This window comes from Odocoileus virginianus, chromosome 17 (assembly GCF_023699985.2).
Source record: "Odocoileus virginianus isolate 20LAN1187 ecotype Illinois chromosome 17, Ovbor_1.2, whole genome shotgun sequence".
In the NCBI taxonomy this organism is placed as follows: domain Eukaryota; kingdom Metazoa; phylum Chordata; class Mammalia; order Artiodactyla; family Cervidae; genus Odocoileus; species Odocoileus virginianus.
In genome coordinates, this window is record NC_069690.1 from 43,825,064 (window position 1) to 43,846,135 (window position 21,072).

Genomic DNA, 21,072 nt, shown 5'->3' on the forward strand with positions numbered 1-21,072 from the left:
CTTTGTTTTTTAGGGGGGAGGAGAGTGGATCATTTCTCTTATCTTTTTCATACTTTCAGTAAATTACACATGAATTACAGCAGTAGCCTCTTTATCATCTTCCTAGCTTTCGTCTCCTTCTTTGTTCCCATTCTGGAACATTTATTTCAAATGTTATTGTCTTTGCAGAACTAGCTGGTTCTACCATAGAATATCAAAGGAATTACAGAATCTCAGCATTGCAAGGGGTCTTAAAAGTCATTTAATTTACATACTTGTATTTGTTTACATTTTCTGTCTATTTCTGCTGAGTAACTTCTGCCAAGTTCCTTAAGTTAAGCTTGAATTCCTTCAATGACAGGAAGCTCAGTCTCTCTGAACACTGCCTTCCATTTTTTGGATAACCGTTGATTGAGTCCTCCCTAACTTAAGGTGAAACGTAGGTTCTTGTAGCTTCTGCTGCCAGCTCTAGTTTGCCCCCTAAGACTATACAGAAAAAGGTTCCCTGCTTCACCCTGAAAGCCTTTAGGTGTGTGAAGAAAGCTGTTCTGTCCAGATATAAACTCTCCTCACATTTATGTTTTCCCTAAGCTAAAACTTCCAGCTTGATTCGTTCTTCTAGAAAATCCATTTATAACCTGATTTTTAGCCCTCTACCATTCTGTTCTCATTTCTCTGAACTTTAATATCTGTTTATATTTGCCTTAAGTTGTGAAACTCAGAAATCAGTGGAATACTTGGAGTATTGCAGGTGTGGTCCCTGTTAGACAGTAGACAAGAACCATTCGTCCTTTGTTCAAAGCATCAGTCTTTTAATGCAGGCTGAAATTGGGTTAACATTTTTGACATCCACATTCTATCTTGGTTAATACCAAATTTACTTTTAAGTAAGTCCCTCCCACCGTGTCATCTCCCATAAGCCTACTGTACTCAAGTATAGAAATCTTACATTTATTCTTTTTTATTTTTAATTTTTGGCCAAGCCACATCACATTTGGGACCTAGTTCCCTGACCAAGAACTGAACCCAGGCCTGCTGCAGTGGGAACACGGAGTCTTAACCACTGGACCACCAGGGAAGTCCCTTAAATTTATTCTTGATAACTTTTATCTTGTTAGAGTAGCTCTTTGCTCTTATATAGCTGCAACTTGTCAAGGAATTTAGAAAAAAAGTATTCTTATTAGCTTATGATTTAATTGAAGCTTTAGGACATTTACACTAAATAAAAACCTAAGAGCTCTTAGAAAGCAGCTTAATGTAGTGTCAGTTATAACTATGAATGATGTTTCTCAAAGTGTCCTGTGGCCCACATTAAAATCACCTAGAGAGTGCTTGTTAAATAACTTCCCCAGCTCCACTCCAGACTTAATGAATTCAAATTTCTAGGATTAGTGCTTGGAAATCTGCGTTTTTAGATGCATAGGAGGTTGGTGCATGTCAAAGTTTGACAGCTGCTACCATTGTAAGTATTAAGGAATAGAGCCCAAAGATGTGGTCAGAGCTTAGTAGTGTTAACAGCCTTAGATGTGATCAGAGTCAGGTGGCCTGCATTAAGGAGGTGACTTCTGAGAAGCAGAAGAACATGAACTGATACAGTAGAAGGTCCAGGTAAAAGTGAAGAAAGAATAAGTTGTCTGCTAGAGAAAACAAGGTAATTGCTAGTCAGAAGCAGAGGCCTTATAGAACAGCAAGTAGAATGGGTTTAAAACAGAGGGACAGAGGGAAAAAAAAGACAGGAGAAGCTGTAAAATTCTGAAACTAATAAAGATACATGCTGCCAAATGGCAGCAAGGCAGGACCTGCTATATAGTAGAAGCATGATCTTTGTCATCAAGAATTTGTGAAATACCAGGCCACTCCCTCTGAGGGAGTATAAAAGGGTGGGGGTGTCAGCAGAGATTAGTTTGGAGGGTTGCTACACACACCCCATCTTTAGTGTGGGCTATCTAGTGAGAAGATCTGTATTGAATCTCAGGTGACTAATTTGGATATAGACCAGTCAGGCATCCTGCACTGCTTGGGGCTCAAGGCACAGACCCGTTTCACTTAATCATAACGGAACTCAAAGTGCTCTCAGCATTTTTAAACTGTTGGGGGCAAAAGTGGGTCTCTACTAGACACAATGATAGCCAGAGAATGGATGATCAAAGACCTCACTGCTTAAATGGGGTCCAAGTTATGTTTCCATTCTTAACTATTTCCTTTTCTTAAAGATTTGGTAAGTGCCCAGCTAAGCAAGTGTAGATGACTTGTTTTAGAGGCTGATTGACAGTCTTTGAAACACACAAAAAGCCCTCCTATATTATGAATTGATGGAAGTTATGCTCCAAGTCCTCATTGTGTGGATGGAAAATTGAAAACTGTTTCTTAGTATAAATAATCATATTGTAATACTGAAAGGATAAGTTAAACAGAACTAAGAAAATACTCATAATTCTAGGAGAAGTTGGAATTGCGCAAACTTTAAAATAAAAGACTAAATATTAGCGTTAATTTGTGATTGTGTTTTCTGCAAGTGCATGCACGATTTAAAAATAAGCATTCAAATCTGGTTTGCATAACTGCAGAGAGCGGCTTGCAAGACTTGTGAATATGTCCTGACTTGCCGCTATCCTGTTGATAGCCTCCCTGTTTTGGCAAACATGGCAAATCTCTCTGCATTTGAACTGGAAGTTATGTGGGATTCCCCTCTAAACATTACCAAACCGACTTCACACTTCTTTCTGTCTCTCTCTCTCTGTGGATCATGTTTCCCCATGAAATAAACACTCTTTATCCTGATGCTAATTTGACAGAGATCAGTCCTAATTTATTCTTATTCTGCTTACTCTTGTGTAAAATTAGTGTTTGCCCTAATTTTTTTTCTTCTTTTGGTTACCTAAAAGTTGACTGACAATTTTTCCTCAGTGCAGCTTGCTTCTGCTACAATCTCAGGAAAACAAAGAAAATTCACTGCTTTTTAAAATTGAAGAGATTAACAAATGCAGATTTTTTTTACTTTTATGGGTAATATTTCAGAGATTATAAATAGCAAATGTTACTGTTTATTAATTGTAGAAACAAGCTATTTTTCATTGAACTGTCTTAAGAAAAGAGATTATAATTAGTACATTAGATATCTTACACATATTTTCATGCATTATTTTCATCAGAGGGGCTACATAAGCTCTATTATAATGGATACGGTCTTACTCTATTTAGACTTTTAGATCAAAAGTCATCCATGCTAATTGTAACACGCACTTTAAAGCCTCTTAAAGTTCTCCCCACCAAAGTTTGTATGATTGTAATCACTGAATAACAATACCTGGGGCTCAAACAGTGTTACACATTTGTACATGGTTGGAGAATTGCTAATTTAACTAAAAGAGTGAAAGTTAGAATCAGAAGTGTATATCATACTAAGCTACCTCAAACTAAGAGACAAAGGATGGGCAGTGGTTATCTAGCATCGCAAATGTCCTTTTGGGTGAAATACCCAGAAATAGCCCCAGTGCCTCTTAATAGAACCAGATCATCCCAGATGAGTGCCACAGAGTGAGGTGTGTGCTACCCTAAGAGGAGTGGCAGCTTTCTAATATCCGATAGTTAAGGACTATGAAAATCGGTGCAATTGGTGTGATAAGGGGAACTTTAAAGAAGAAACATTCTTATAATAGAACAGGTTGGGGAGAGAGATGTTAGAAAGGTGTATACATGTGAAAGTGATAGTCATGGTAGCTCGGTTTTTATGGATGGAGCTACATATTGACCCTTAATGAGGTTGGAAGGCTTGAGAGGTTGGTATGAATTGAATCTTGCTTAAGGCATAAGAGGAGCAGGGAGGATTGACTCTGATAGTAATCCACCTGGAAAGAGAGGCTAAAGCTACAGAGAATCCCGCCCTACTGAACACTAGCAAAATCTTTGTGAAACTACTGTTTCAACTCATTTACTACACTGTTAATTTGGATTTTGAGGTTCATCAGTGGAATGAGTCCTGTAATTTGCAATGTCCCAGTGACAATTGTGTTTTAGATAAAGTGTTTAAGGGGCCAGATGGTCACAGTAGTTAGTCTCAGAAAGAATTTCACAAGCAAGATCTTCATTTATTTTCAGGCTTTACAGTCACCTAACAGTGATTTAATTCTCACCTAACACTTGGCAGTCTGGTTGCATCTCATATAACTCCTGCACAGCAAGTTGATAAAAAAAAAATGAGCTAATATTAATTAAGCCAATTTATGAGCTCTTTCTTGGAGAAGGAAATGGCAACCCTCTTCAGTGTTCTTGCTTGGAGAATCCCAGGGACGGAGGAGCCTGGGGCTGCTGTCTGTGGGGTCACACAGAGTCGGACACGACTGAAGCGACTTAGCTGCAACAGCAGCAGCATGAGCTCTTTTAAGTGCCTTAATCTTCATAATAATATTCTGAGGTAGTTGCTATTATTATTTCCAGTTGTAAGTGGAAGAACCAGGACTTGAACCCAGACAAGCTGACTCCAGAGCCCTCACTCTTGACTTCATTTTATACAAAAAACTGTTCTTTATTCTGAGATTATGTCCATCCTACCTTTTGATAGTATAATATATTTTCTTAGATTAAATGGTGGTGATAGAAGATGTCAGGTTTGATATTTTTGTTTGCTTAAGAAATCTTTACCTTGCAAAATAAAAGCTAAGCAACCCAATGACAGCACTAATCTCCAGTTGTTGTTGTTTTTAAAGAAGTTGTTTAGCTATAATAGCTTTAGAAATCTAAGTCTGAGAATCAATGGTCAGAAAAATGGGGCTCTGAGTAATTTTTAATGTTCTGTAGAGATTTTTCACATGATTTATTTCCTAATGCACTTAAATAAATCATTCCTCACCTCTCTGGTGCCTGACCACAAGCTGTACTTTCATCCATTTGACAGATATCCATTGTGAAATATAATTGAAATTCAGCTTTGTGGTTCATATTCTAACAAATCATTAAAAATTCCTTATGACAAGAGCTCTAGAATGAGATACAAACAATCGTTACACTAAATTATTTACAGAATATAGTCTTATAGTGAGTTTCCAATGTCATGTTTGCTTAGATCCTTAGTAAACAATGGCATTACCATTTGCTGTATTTATTTCATTGGCATTTAACATTATTTGCACCTTTATTAATAGCTTTTACATAATGATGTAAAATAATAGTAATAGACATTAATTTTACAGTAATAGGCATTAATACTTTTCATTGTCCCTAATATATGGAGAACAAAATGGAAGAGAACAGGAATAGCCCTGCTACAGGAGAATGAATGGGGGGCCAGATAAAGAAGTTGTCTGGCTTACTTGCTCCTCTAACTGTAATCTTGATTGTTTTATTTATCTATGTGTCACTGGTGACTTCAGTATCCTTGTTGGTGATTTGTCTGACAGTCTATCTTCACAGTTCTTCAGAGTCCTCATTTCCGTTTAACTTTTCTTTGACTCCATCTCACTCACTTCGGTCATACCCAAGCCTGCACCATGACTAATGACCACGACTTTGAGGATCTCAGTTTTAAGCCTCTTGCTGTCTAGCCACCTCCCATTTTCTCCTTGCTTTCTTTTAGCCTACGTCTCACCCCTACTCCAGGAGTTTCAGTCCCATGGGACCTTCCAGTTGATTGACTCTGTCACTTCCCAGCCTTTTGTCATCTTTACCCAGCTTAGATTCCATGGGCTACCGCCTTTACCCTCCTCTGTGTGTGCTCAGTCGCAGCCAACTCTGCGATCCCGTGGACCGTAGCCCGCCAGGTTCCTCTGTCTGTGGGATTTTCCAGGCAACAATACTGGAGTGGGTTGCCATCTCCTTCCCCAGGGAATCTTCCTGACCCAGGGATTGAACCCACATCTCCTGTGTCTCCTGCATTTGCAGGTGGACTCTACCTGCTGAGCCATGGCAGAAGCCCTTTACCCGCCTGCGGCCCACCCTCAGCAGCCCTGTTCTCATGTTCTGTGTGTCGGGTGTTTCTCAGCTGCCTGCTTACTCTGGACCAGTACCCAGACTTGAATATGGCTTCAGAAAAACACAAAACCATGATGTTTGACCTCACTTTAAATTTAAGAACCAAATATCAAGCAAGCATCAGCATATCTTGGAATCAGTGTTTCCTAGCGTTGCTTCTATATCCCCTTAGTCTACACCTGATCTTAGCTAAGAGGCCTAGAAGGGATGTATTTCCTTAGTCATGTCAGTTTCCTTCCTGCCTCTCTGAGAGGACTAGTTCGTCTCCATTCTCCTCAAACATCCAACATTACCTCTTGCCTCATTCCATCCTCACCAGCAGCTGATTTCACTGAGGAAAGAGAAATAATCAGAAGAGAACAACCTCATCTTAATGTAACACTTGTTGAATGACTCAAAGAACGTGATCCCAAAACTTCATTTACTCCTATATTCAGGTGTAATTAGCAACTTAAATTCCAAAACCAAATATATAAAGCCAGTTTTGGCCATTTTGAATTATGGTGTTTACTACCACCTTCCTTTATGTTACTGTAACCAGGAGTGTTATGCTTGTGCCTCATCCAGATAAAAATTAGGTGTTTTTAGGAAGAGATTAACAGAAGCAGTTATTAAAATAAGCAGTTAATTAACAACTCAGGAAATGAAGAGAAGAAATGCTTTGGCACTATTTTTGATTATACTATTAGTCCATAAATTATGGAGGAAGGAGAAAAGATGCAAATGACTTAGAAATGAAAATTAAAGCTTCAAACTTTGTGGAAAATAGAGGGAGAATGGTGAGAACAGGCCATGTGGTAGTTTTGGATTTGGGGGTAGTTTTGTTTTTTTTGTGGTAGTTTTATTTACCCTGCAGTGCTGACGTTTAAGAGTCAGTTTTGGAAAAAACAGTGATTAAAACCCAAAAAGTCAAGATTCTTATACCAGCTTTAATAAAATTTATATTTACAGAATTGAGTAAGAACCTATACCTTACCTCACACTGTAAGTTGCTTATATAATTGCAACGAAGAGGAGAATTCCTAAGTGACCTGAATTTCCTATGCTGAGTTCACTTACCCAGTGGCATCTGTCTGCTCAAGCCCACTTCGTCACACATTTCCTCAGTTCCTCACGTTCTTTCCAAACTTTTCACATGTTTACCAGTGTCATCTCCTCATCCTGCATTCTTTAGATGACCTCAGCCCCTACTTCAGGTGATAAACAAAACCCAGCAGGCATAACCTCAGCTCACTTCCTCTTCTCTTTACTTCACTAGTCTCAGAAGAAGTTTCCTTGCACCTCTCCTTAAATCCCCCCTCTAGGTTGCCAGAGTTCCGGAAAGTGTTATCTCTTGTCTGTTCCTGCCTACACTACTTGGCTTCCTTCTACCTCAACCCCAAATGATCTGACCTAGATCAGCATGAACCTCCTGATTTTTACATCACATGTTCTCTTTCCAGGCCTCATCCTCTTGTCTCCGGAGCGTTTGTCCCTCTGTCACATTCCTCTGCTTAAAGCTTTTGGAGGCTTTTCATGTGCCCAGAGCAAACATTCAAAAATACTGAACCAGGAGTTCTGATATCTTTTCTAAGCTTTCAACAAGTCTTTTTTTAATGGGCATTACTGCCTGAATCTCAAATGCCTTATAGCCCAAAACTAAGTTATAATTTCCTACTGCTAACTTCTTGGTTATTTTCTGAGATAATGATCATTTTTCTTATGTGCCCAGGCTAGATGCCTTCGGGTCATCCTTGACTCCTCCTCTTTTATTTTCAGTTGGTCTCTTGAGTTCTGATGAATACCTCCCCTATCTTCTGTTCTTTTCCTACTACTATTTCTTACAATTATTGCCTCTTTCCATTTCTGGTCTCTTGTCTGGATTAACTTCAGTAGTACTCAGGGATTTTTAATTTGAATTCCATGCCTGGACCTCAGAGGATCTAAGAATCTTCTCAAAACTGCATACAAATTTTTGTACATGGGCATTTTTCTAGGGAGGTCCACTAGTCTATTCCATGGGGAAAAAGGTAAGGGATAGAATGAGAGAACATGACATTTTAAACAAGTCAGTTCCACTGATTTCTCCTTCCTCTGTGCCTGCCCTTTGCTATGTAGTTTCCTAACTCAGGAAACTGATCTCTGAGTAGTGAGGGGGCATGTAAGACATAAAGGGAAAAAAAAGTAAGAGCAATCAGTATAGCTTGGCAGTCAGACAGTCTAGCGGTCAGAGATCAGAGGCTCCCAGCATCAGTGCTAGGCCTTCATGTTCTGGTGAAGCTCGGGGGAAAGCTGGGGCATCAGTAGGGAGGCAGCCTTCTGAGGCCTCTCGACCCAATTGTTCATGTGCTTCCAAAGGACTTGGAGGGATAGAAAGGCTTAATTGGCAAAAACCCAAAGCCAGACAGTGAGGCAGTGTCCCCAGAAAAAGGTTAAGAACATTCCTCCAACTAGACTCCTATCCTCTGATCTTTGTTCTCCAGTCCTTCCTCTACTCTACCACCAGAGTTAGTTTTTAAATGCACATCTTATTATATAGGCTCCCTGATTAGAAACCTCTGGGTTTTTGCAAAACAAAAACTCCTGGCATGGTGTTGAGGCCTGTCTTAGTTGGGAACCTGTCAGCCCGGTACTCAGGCACTCCGCTCCAAGGCTCCCAGCCACGGAAGGGATGACTGGCTGTCTTGAGAGGACAGCTTCTAGGTCTAGGCCACCGTGCCTAATCTGATGCTGATCTCTGTCTTTAGGCTTCCATTTCCCTTCCTTTGCCCAACTAGGGACCTCAAGCCATCCTCCAATGCCCAGACTGTGTCTTATCCCTTCCCCCGTGTCCATCCCTAATTTTCTGCCATCACCCTGGCAAGATCGGTCTCTCTTGGCTAGGTTCCAAAAACATTTCATGCACATCTCTGATAGTGTCATATTATATTGTAGATAACTTATTTTTATTTCTGTCTTTCCTACTAAGTCAGAAATGCCCTGCAGGCATGGACTGCCTTTTTCATGTTTGAGTATCCCAAACACCTCGTTTCGTGCCTAGTCCAAACAGGAGCTTAATACACTTTTGTTGAATGGGATTACTTATGAAGAGTTTTTATGACTCATTTAAAATTAGAGACCAATGCTTATTTAATAAGTCGAAAAGGCTATGATAATAATAGTAATAACAAAGTCCCATTTCCACTGCTTATTCAAGTAACTGCTTCCTTTGTGGAAGTGAATTTTTTAAAATCTTCACATATAAGTGTATATTTTTTAATGTATTTTCTTGGCATCCTAAAAGAATGATGGTTCTAATGCAGATTAGAGCTTTTATGACATTCCTATTGATGTTATATCGAACAGATTCTGTAATTTCACATATCTGTATTATAGATTATATATAAGTTCCATGGATGTGGGTTTTATCTCTTTCTTTCAGATTTCATGGTAATATTTTGTGGGTTATTTGTTTTATAACATGAGTTAATTTAATTCAAAACATATTAAATTGAGCGTTTCCCACATACAAAAACAGAGTTACAGAGTTAAAAATCTAGTACTTAGATATTATGTAGTTTGGCCAAATTTGTAAAGTCCCAGTGTTTCCAAAGGCATTTTTTAAGGCATTTAAAATATCTTAGCCATGAAAGTAAATACTTTTATGGAGAGCTTCAAATACAAAATAAATACTTTCAAATAATTTTTTTAAAAAATCATCTTCCTGCCCCCATTTTCTCTGAGTTTTGTAGGAAAGATGTCAACAATTTACTTGTTCAGCTATTTATTGAGTATATATTATTGTGCTAGATATTAATGCTGAGTGTTTGCAATTCAGAATTAATGAGACAGCACCTGCCTTGAGTAGTTCACAGTCTAGTAGAGAAGAAAGTATAAAGACAAATAATTGCAATTTAAACCTTGGAGAAGAGGAAACTCCTCCTCTGAGAACAGTTGCTGAAGTAGAGAATGGAGATGTCTGCAGATAAATCTGTAGATAAAGAAGCAGGGATGCAAAGAGAGTCTGGATATGTAATTAAGGTTACTAATAACCTTGTCAAAAGATAGGGAGATTAACCTGAATTATCTGGGTGGGCCTAACATAATCACAGAAGGTACTTAAAGCAGAAGAGGAAGGCAGAAGAGAGAAATGTGTCAGAAAAAGAAACTCAAGAGATCTGAAGCGTAAGAGAAACTCAGTCACTTACTGGAGGGAGACCACATGGAAAGTATCAAAAGAAAATAGGCAGCGTCTGGGAGAAAAGATGAACCCCCAGCTCACACCCTGCAAAGAAACAGGAATCGCAGTCTTACAGTCCCAAGAAAATGGATTCTGTCAACATCCTGCATATACTTGGAAAATGATTCTACCCAAAACCCCACTGACTCACACCTTGATTTCAGTCTTATGAAAAATTGATCTTAGCTACCCAAACCCACTCAAACTTCTGACTTAAAGAACTGTTAGATAATAAATTTGCAGTGTTAAAAAAAAAAGAAGAGGAAGCAGGGAGCTAAGCAGAATTCATACTTGATAGGTTTTTTTTTTAATATGCAAAGTAGAAATCTAAATCATCTCTGGGAATTAATGACGTGGGTAGCACTTGAGAAGAGAGCAGTGACCATCTGGGTAATTCCTAAGGAGAAAGGGAGATGAACAGAAGCGAGTGAGGGGTAGCATGCAGTACTGAGGAAGCAGGGAGAGTAGAGCTGAGATCAGATAGCACGAAGCTCTTAGGACATCAGTCAGCACAGTGGTGTGATTTTCTCCGGTCTTGCTCTGTGGCCAATGTTTAGGTGTAAAGTCATATTGTGTTCAGGGCTCCTGGGGCAGGTATAACAGAAATACAAGAATGCCGAGGAGGCAAGAGTCCTTGAAAGAGTGTATGGCTTAACTGGAAGGAAGTGTGGTTAGGAGGAAGTTGAGAAACTTGGAGAAGGTTAAGAGACTGGAGTTGGGGCTAAGGTTTGGTACTTTGTAGGTGTTAAGCATGTCTTCATTTTCTCCTTTCTGGCTCTTCTCCCCTTGTGCCTGTTTCATTCCCACCACCTCCACTTTCCTCTGCTATGGTTTCTTACAAACAGTTTTAAGTCAAACAGTAGCGGTTGGCTTGGAGTGGAAGATTATGAGCCAGTTTCCAGAGTTCCCAAAGAAAGACAATGCCAAAGAATGCTCAAACTACCACACAGTTGCACTCATCTCACACGCTAGTAAAGTAATGCTCAAAATTCTCCAAGCCAGGCTTCAACAGCATGTGACCCGTGAACTTCCACATGTTCAACCTGGATTTAGAAAAGGCAGAGGAACCAGAGATCAGATTGCCAACATCTATTGGATTATTGAAAAAGCAAGAGAGTTCCAGAAAAACATCTATTTCTGCTTTATTGACTATGCCAAAGCCTTTGACTGGATCACCACAAACTGTGGGAAATTCTGAAAGAGATGGGAATACCAGACCACCTGACTTGCCTCCTGAGAAATCTGTATGCAGGTCAGGAAGCAACAGTTAGAACTGGACATGGAACAACAGACTGGTTCCAAATAGGGAAAGGAGTACATCAAGCTGTATATTGTCACCCTGCTTATTTAACTTATATGCAGAGTACATCATGAGAAACACTGGGCTGGATGAAGCACAAGCTGGAATCAAGATTGTTGGCAGAAATGTCAATAACCTCAGATATGCAGATGTCACCACCCTTATGGCAGAAAGCAAAGAACTACAGAGCCTCTTGATGAAAGTGAATGGGGAGAGTGAAAAAGTTGGCTTAAAGCTCAACGTTCAGAAAACTAAGATCATGGCATCTGGTCCTATCAACTTTATGGAAAATAGATGGGAAAACAGTGGAACCAATGATAGACTTTATTTTTTGGGGCTCCAAAATCACTGCAGATGGTGACTGCAGCCATGAAATTAAAAGATGCTTGCTCCTTGGAAGAAAAGTTATGACCAACCTAGACAGCTTATTAAAAAGCAGAGACATTACTTTGCCAGCAAAGGTCAGCCTAGTCAAGGCTATGGTTTTTCCAGTATTCATGTATGGATGTGAGAGTTGGACTGTAAAGAAAGCTGAGCACCTGGGGGAAAGAAGAAGCTGAAGAATTGATGCTTTTGAACTGTGGTGTTGGAGAAGACTCTTGAGGATCCCTTGAACTGCAAGGAGATCCAACCAGTCCATCCTAAAGGAAATCAGTCCTGAATATTCATTGGAAGGACTGATGCTGAAGCTGAAACTCCAATAATTTGGCCACCTGATGCGAAGAACTGACTCATTTGAAAAGTCCCTGATGCTGGGAAAGATTGAAGGTGGGAGAAGGGGACAACAGAGGATGAGATGGTTGGATGGCAACACCGACTCAGTGGACGTGAGTTTGAGTAAATTCTGGGAGTTGGTGATGGACAGGGAGGCCTGGCATGATGCAGTCCATGGGGTCGCAAAGAGTTAGACATGACTGAGCGACTGGACTGAACTGAACTTCCAGAGTTCACTTCAGATGTGTCCCAGTAGATTGGATCCTGAAGGTGCCTGGTGGTGTTGGCCTCTAAGAGAAGCTCAAGGTTTATCCCCTTATCTTCTTACCCCTTATGCCCCCAAGGGTGGGACAAGGGCAAAGACATTTTATAGGCTATAGTTCTTGGAACATGAACTTATTCTTGATGAGAAGGTTAAGAATCTAAGCCTTCATAAGTTTCCACCAAGTTCCCCTTGTCTCTACAAGTCTAACCATAAGCATAGATCTCATCACTTTCAAGGTTAAAAGGGAGTCTTTTTGAAATAAAGATAATGGCCATACAGGCAACACCAAGTATCTTCCTCCTTAGAATCTAAAATTTCTAGTTAGAGTTGGTTGAATCTTGTGGTTTTCTTTATGTGAGTCATTAAATGTATTGTCATAATTTTTTTAAAGATATAATTTTTTAAGGTTTCATTCCAAATGAGGGCATTTTCCATAAAAACTTACTATATTCCATTTCCAGAAAATTTCCTGTTTACCTGTAGTTTTGAGTGTAACACTTGAAATCTAAGAATTTATTATTTCACAGAGTGCTTTTTTGGTGTAGTATAAAGAAACTCATAAGAAATGAGTCAAGTATCTTAAGTGTGAAACTGCAAGATAGGTGAGAATTCCTAGAGTGAATAAACAGAAACCAAAGGTCCTTTTAATCTTCAGAAATGGAGTAAATGCTTGCATAGAGTGAGCGCAAGAAATCCTAGGGAGTCTTAAGTCATTCAGTCTTGCTATTTTTTGTTGTTAATGATACCTTTAAGACATTTAGCAATGGTTGCCTCGAAAAGAATTGAATACTGTTCTTTGGAAGCTTCATTTTCTTCTTGGTCGCTCTGAGAAAGCAGGTTTCTCACTTGGCATAGTCCTGTGAAATAGGGCATTCAGCTTTATGCACAAAGTCTGTAACATCCATCTGGATCCTGTGGATTGCTTAGTCCCCACCCAACTCAGACATGTCTGCCCTTTCTTCCAGTACTTGTATTGACAGGTAGACCTGTAATTTCTATGACTAAGATATAGTTTCCATAGCTATTGTATCATAATAGATTTGTGTTGAGTTAAGTTTCCCTGAAAACAGATCTCTCTTTTCCCCTGCTAGCTTTAAAGTAAAGGATAATGAAAAAGAAGTAATAGTTCCTATTTAGGTATTTAAGTCAAAGAGACGTTTTCACAGTTAAAAGTATTTGTTCTAAACTAAATCATAGTTCAAATATACTTTTCCAAAGACCTTTAATTGGCAGCTTTCCCCCTCAACTATTGGTACTGGTGTAGGAATTGTTTGTGGAATATTCTATTTTAAAAAGAGCTTCAGTTCATTCTTGTTCTGTTTATAGCACCTGGATATTAATATATGTTAATGCGATTGCTGTATTTTTCCTAACATGCATATGAAGAAAGGAAATTTTGATGTCTTACTTAGTTGATGTAAGACTCTTCTCTTTTCCTTTTAGGCTGCAAACATGTTAAAGGCATCCTGTTATATGGGCCTCCAGGTTGCGGTAAGACACTGTTGGCTCGACAGATTGGCAAGATGTTGAATGCAAGAGAGCCTAAAGTGGTCAACGGGCCAGAAATTCTCAACAAATATGTGGGAGAGTCAGAGGCTAACATTCGTAAACTCTTTGCTGATGCTGAAGAGGAGCAAAGGAGGGTAATGCTAATATAATTTAGTAAAAGTTTGTTGTCATTTATATGACGACTGAAACCCAAAGTTCTGGTGGAAAATGTGCTGCCATAATTTATAGTTTGAAAAAATTGCAAGTAAAATTTATTTAGAACTGTGTTATGTCACTGAACTGGGATTATGGGAGATTTACATGTTGTGAGCAGATGTCAGTATCCACATATTCAGAATACAAAGATGGATGGTGATATAAGCCAAAAGTTTTATAAAAATGTATCATGAATATCTTTTTAAGTGACACTTTTCTTCCACATTACTTCTAGAGTCTTGAACTCATTTATCATAAAAGAGAGGAGTTAAGTCTATAAAGAGATTTATAGAATTATGTATGTGTAAGGTTCATGTGCAGAAAGCTAGTTTAGTTACCACTGACCCAACCCAGCTGTAGAGTGACTGGTATAAGCTGTTAGAAAAGGAAAATTTGATTCACAAACGTGAATTTGTGATTTGATTTCACAAAGGAAAATTTGATTTGGGTCTTAGAAAAAAAAATAAAATTAACTAAAAATCAAAACAGAGTTTACTAATTGGGATGGCTAATTTTGTGTTAGTTTTCTGGGCCCTCGGGTGCCAGACATCAGTTAAACGTTGTTTTGGCTGGGTTGTGTTTACCGTTTGAATTTGTAGACTGAGTAAAGCAGTTGTCCTTGCTAATATGCCATCAGTTGAAGACCTGAAAAGAACAAAAAGGCTTATCCTCACTTGAGTAAGAGGGAATTTCCTTCTGCCTGACTGCCCTGTGCTGGGACATCAGTTTTTTTCTGCCTTCAGACTCAAACTGAAACGCCCACTCTTCCTGGCTCTCGAGCTTGAAGGCCTTTGGATGAGAGGGCCACACCGTTGGCTCTCTTGTGTCTCCAGCTCACCCAGGACAGATAGGAAGACTTGTCAGTTCCCATGATTCTGTTAACAGGTTCCTTATAATTAATCTCTAGATAGGTAAAAAGATCTCAATCTAGGTCTAGAATAAATATGTTTTTTTAAAGTACCAGTAGAATAGATAGAACACGTCTCTAGATCTATTGATTCTGTTTTTCTGGAAAACCTTGACTAATATGCTAGTATTTGCATATTTGTTTCATTAAAGAAAAGTTTAAAAACAATGTCATGAGATTTCTGGTTCTGGAAATACAGTAGACTAGGAAGCATGAAAACACAAAAATCTTCAAATGCTGGGTAAAATATTTTCAGAAGAACAATTGAGTTCTCAGGATAGAAATGTCTTCAGAAATTAAAAGAAAACTGAAAATTAAAGTGCTAAAGATAATGAGCTTCCTTTTTTGGTTCTGGTAATGTGTGCCTTTGGGTTTTAGCATCCACTAACTGACTCACTGGAAAAGTCCCTGACGCTGGAAAATATTGAAGGCAGAAGATGAGGGTGTCAGAGGATGAAATGGTTGGATGGCATCACTGGTGCATTGGACATGAACTTGGGCAAACTTTGGGAGATGGTGAAGGACAGTGAGGCCTGATATGCTGCAGTTCATGGGTTGCAAAGAGTTACACATGAATGGGAGACTGAAAACAAGGGGGCATAAAATGAGCCCTTGAACTTACTTAAGATGTGAACTAGGAACTGGAACCTCCAAAGTGACTATATCATCAGTGAAGAAAAATAACTAGAAATTATTTCCCTGCCAACACAGAGAAATGACAGAATTGTTCAACTCTTTGCCTGGGTTCTAGAGTGGAAATTAAGGAATCTCACATGGCAATTCTAAACCATGGGTCTTTGGCTCATGCTTAGGAGTTGGGGGGAAAAGATACACACATGCACGCTACCAATGTACTTTGAGGTCCCCAAATTAGGAAGTTAATTTTAAAATGAATCCTGGATTAATGATTCCACATAGAGTTGTTAGATAAAAGAACACCCCAAAGGGTCCTCCACTAAACCCAGGCCACAGGAGCTTCTCACAGGGGAAGCTAAAATATCTCCAATAAATAGAAACATCATCATCAAAATTTAAAACTCAGCAATTAGGTTCAGCATAAACAGTAGCTTCAGCTGAAGAGAGAAGTGATAAACAGAAGAATGAAGTGAAGTGAAGTCGTTTAGTCGTGTCCGACTCTTTGCAACCCCATGGACTGTAGCCTACCATGCTTCTCCATCCATGGGATTTTCCAGGCAAGAGTACTGGAGAGGGTCGCCATTTTATCACCCAGAATGTGGCACAGAGAGATACAGAGATGGAAAGTATGAAAGAGAAATTGAGATAACAGAATTAAAATAAGAAACCCAAATTCAATAGTATAGAGGCAATATTAAAAAATAGAATCGCTGAAAATGTTCTAGAATTGATTTTTTAAAACTTAGATTTATAAATACTTAGATTCATGTAGCACCATGAGTTCAAATGGGGTAAGTAAAAATTAACTTATATGTAGATGCATTGTGGTGAAACTGGAGAATGCCAAAGAAAAAAGAGAGATGTCTTAGTATTAGCAATGAAGAAATGATGATGACATCCAAAGAGATATCCATTATGTTGACAGTAAAGTTTTTAACAATAGCAAGAGAGATCAGAAAACAGTGGAAAGATACCTTCACAGAGCTAAATGAAAATAACTGTCAACTTAAAATTTTATACCCAGCTTAATTCTCATTCAGGAGTAAGATAAAATGAAAGTATTTTTTCATATAAAGTTTAATAGAATTAACTATTAGAAGCTTCCAGCAAGTCACAGAAGCTTGTTGGAAGAATGTGAAGCAGGATGTACTTGAGATTGAAGAATATTGAACCCAGAAGGAGTGGATTGGGTACTAGAAACAATGGTGAGCAATGAAATTGGTGAAAATGTAGATAAAATTTGGAACTTTAACTTCTAGTAGTTGTAGATTAGGTAATTTAAATTGTGCCTGCCACTGAAGACTACCAGAAAGGCTCAATGAAAAGTTTTATTTATTTTTTTGCTTGGAGGCATCAAGAGCTTACAAGATCTATGGGGAGAATGGGGGCCCAGGGGGGAAAGGTCCCAGTGTATGGGGTCACTGTTCCTCTGGAGAAATTAGCCATTTCTGGAGAGAGCTGCTAAACAGCTCTGTAACCCTTTTGACTTGCTAGTGAGTGAATGTAAGGGGGAAAGAGATTAGAGCCCATGGCCCACAAAGAGGGGACTCCTGATGAACCTGCTCACTTTTGAGTTGGGACCATGAAAGGCTAGTAGCAGATGTTAACCAGAAGTAGACATGTTCTTATAGAGGCTACAGATAAGCTTTGAATTGTGTCATTCTCTAAAACTAGGCTGAGGGTTCCTGAACCACTAGTGACCCCGGCATTTGGCAGAATTGTACATCCCTCCTGGAGGAAGATAGTGTCATGCAAGGTCATAAACTGCTTCTGTAGTTTGCAAATGCAGTGCCTGGCTTATAATCAAAAGGAGTCAGATACACAAAGACATAAACACACACAAAGAAAAACAAAAGATGATAGAAATTGGGCCTCCAGATATTGGAATTCTCAGATATAGTATTTTAAAATAAGTATACTTATCATGTTCAGAGAGAAAAAAGATTGAAAATTTTGGCAGAGCATTGGAAAATGTTAAAAAAAAATCAAGTGGAAATTCTGGGAATGAGAAAGTCAGTAAATTAACTCACATTGAAGCAACAGATTAGACACATCCAAAGAGAGAATTAGTGAACTGAAAGATGTTAAACAAAAATAACCAGAAACAAAGGATGAAAGGCAATAGAGATAAAACCATGAGAAGGTCTAGTGCACATATTTAAATTTCCAAAAAGTCAGGAGAAAGAGAATAGGGCAAAAGCAGTATTTGAAGAAAAAGAGGTTTAGAATTTTCTAAAACTGATGAAGAACATCAGTCCATGGATTCCAGAAGTAATATGAACCTCAAGCAAGAGAAATACCAAAGAATTCTGCATGTATAGATGATCATTATTAAACAGCTGAAAAAAAAAAGAGAAATCTTAAAAGCAGCTAGAGGAAAAAAGTGAATTTTCAATACGCACAAGTAGTTGGCAGTTTGTCGTCTCAGTGACTTAGCTGGTAAAGAACCTGCCTGCAGTGCAGGAGACCTGGGTTCCATTCCTGGGTTGGGACAATCCCCTGGAGAATGGCTATCATTGCAGTCTTCTGGCCTGGAGAATTCCATGGACTGTATAGTCCACGGGATTGCAAAGAGTCGAACATGTCTGAGTGACTTTCACTTTCACACTTTGTCTTCTCAACAGAAACGATGAAAATCAGAATTCAGTTAAATGCCTTTATTTAAGAGAGTAACTTGTCAACCTAGAATTCACAGTCATATAAATATACAATAAATTACTGTATTATAATAAAAGTAAACAGACTATGGCAACCTATGGACTATATAGTCCATGGAATTCTCCAGGCCAGAATACTGGAGTGGGTATAGCCATTCCCTTTTCCATGTATCTTCTCAATCCAGAGATCAATCCCAGGTCTCCCGCATTGCAGATTCTTTACCAGCTGGCCAACCAGGGAGACCCAAGAATGCTGGAGTGGGTAGCCTGTCCCTTTTCCAGTGGATCTTCCTAACCCAGGAATCGAACCAGGGTCTCCTGCTTTGCAGGCAGATTCTTTACCAACTGAGCTACCAGGGAAGCCTGGCTGTACACATAGCTATTCATATTTGTAGATCTCACAAATGAATGTTGAGCAAAAGAAACCAGACAAGAAAGGATCGTCTGTGCTGTATGATTTCATTTATATAAAGCTACACTAAAGTACAATGTTTAGTTATACATGTTCCTTAGTTGGTAAAACTATAAAGGAAAGAAATAGTTAGCATAAAAATCAGATTGTGGTGCCTTTGAGGCGTGATGGGTGAGGGGTGTTGGGGAATGGTGGTAAGGAGACTCTGCCAGGACGCTGGCGCTATTCTAGTTCCTGTTAAGTTTAATGGCTGCTCATTTTGTGACAATTCCTTCAGACATACATACACGTTTGGGAAACTTTCACTCTGGGTATGCCTTATTTCATAATAAAAAGGTTTAAAAGAGGTAAATTTAATAAGCTTTCACTGTACAAAATGATAATGATGATTAGTACATACATATTTTAAGGGTAGAACTAAAATGCAGAACAAACCATGTGGTAAGTAGGTTGAATTCATATAAGATCTTTGTATTATTTGGGAAGAAGATGCTAATGTTAATTAACATAAAACTTAAGTCATATGTTTATGTGAAAGTTGTATATAGTTATCAAGCTTTTCAAGGCATGAGGGGGAGCTGAGGAAGGAATAAATAAAACTCAAATACTTTACAAGCAGGAAGGGAATAACATGACTCAAAGTGTGAAGACACTGAAAACGTAACTTTAAAAAAAGATTTAACTTACAACAGCAGTCAGAATGGATTAAATCTTAACAGGAAAAATAAAGGAGAAAATTATAAGCAGTTTTGAATTTTCCAGAGCTAATAAATGGTAAGATAGAACATGTTCATATGGGAATCCTAACATTATCATAAAAATGACAGTTCTGCCCATATTAATCTGTAAGTTTAGTGCTTTTCCAATCAAGTGTAACATGAATTTTTTGGAATTTAATAACTTTTTTATTTGGATGCTTGAAGTGTCATGGAAATTTTGAAGAATAATGAAAACTTACTTATTCAGGTATCAGAACTTACTGGAAAACTGTAGTAATTCAACCCATTTTTTTTTTCCTACATTTTTCTTTTGCGGGAGGGCCATGCTGGGTCTTCGTTGCTTCGAAGGCTTTTGTCTAGTTGCAGTGATCTGGGGCTACTCTAGTTGCAGTGCACGGGCCTCTCATTGCAGTGGCTTCTCTAGTTGTGGAGCACAGGCTCTAGGCCTGTGGGCTTCAGTAGTTGCGATTCCTGGGCCCTCGAGCACGGACTCAGTAGTTGTGATGCACAGGCTTAGTTCCTCCACAGCATGTGGGATCTTCCTGGACCAGAGATTGAACCGTGTATCCTGCATTGACAGGCAGATTCTTTACCACTGAGCCACCAGGGAAGCCCAGTAATTGAAACAGTTTTATATGTGCATGTAAAAACAGACCAAAGAAACTGAGGAACATAGGAGGAACTTATTATGTGAAAAGTGGCAATACAAATCAGAGGGGAAATAATATACTGTTCCATAAATGGGACTGAGATCATTGTCTTTCTGGAAAAAGATAAAGTGTAGTCCTTATCTCACTTCATACAAAATTACAAAATGGATTTGCAAAAAACAAAGCTTTCAAAAGAAAAGTTTTAGAACAAAAATAGGGAAAAGCTCTAGGAATTGAGACTAGGAATGAATTTCTTTAATACAGAGAAATCAAAGACATAGGAAAAATGTTAATTTGGTTACATTAATATAAAGAAAATTCCTTGTCAAATTACACTAAATACAAATGTCTCAAACTAGAGAAGATATTTATTTTTTTTTTCCATTTATTTTTATTAGTTGGAGGCTAATTACATCATTGCAGTAGTTTTTGTCATACATTGAAATGAGTTAGCCATGGATTTACATGTATTCCCCATCCCGGTCCCCCCTCCCACCTCCCCCTCCACCCGATCCCTCTGGGTCTTCCCAGTGCACCAGGCCCGAGCACTTGTCTCATGCACCCAGCCTGGGCTGGTGATCTGTTTCACCCTAGATAATATACATGTTTCAATGCTGTTCTCTTGAAACATCCCACCCTCGCCTTCTCCCAGAGTCCACAAGTCTGTTCTATACATCTGAGTCTCTTTTTCTGTTTTGCATATAGGGTTATCGTTACCATCTTTCTAAATTCCATATATATGTGTTAGTATACTGTAATGGTCTTTATCTTTCTGGCTTACTTCACTCTGTATAATGGGCTCCAGTTTCATCCATCTCATTAGAACTGATTCAAATGAATTCTTTTTAATGGCTGAGTAATATTCCATGGTGTATATGTACCACAGCTTCCTCATCCATTCGTCTGCTGATTGGCATCTGGGTTGCTTCCATGTCCTGGCTATTATAAACAGTGCTGCGATGAA

At 38.7% G+C, this 21,072-nt stretch overlaps 1 protein-coding gene across 2 annotated transcripts in view; it reads left to right on the plus strand.

The window, feature by feature from the left end:
- Window positions 1-21,072, plus strand: part of NSF (N-ethylmaleimide sensitive factor, vesicle fusing ATPase) — a 148,796-nt gene that overhangs the window by 58,424 nt on the left and 69,300 nt on the right. For both annotated transcript variants that reach the window (XM_020873383.2, XM_020873384.2), the window contains exon 9: window positions 13,867-14,066. In XM_020873383.2, coding sequence (XP_020729042.1) covers window positions 13,867-14,066 — 200 coding nt within the window. The remainder of the gene's footprint in view (window positions 1-13,866; window positions 14,067-21,072) is intronic.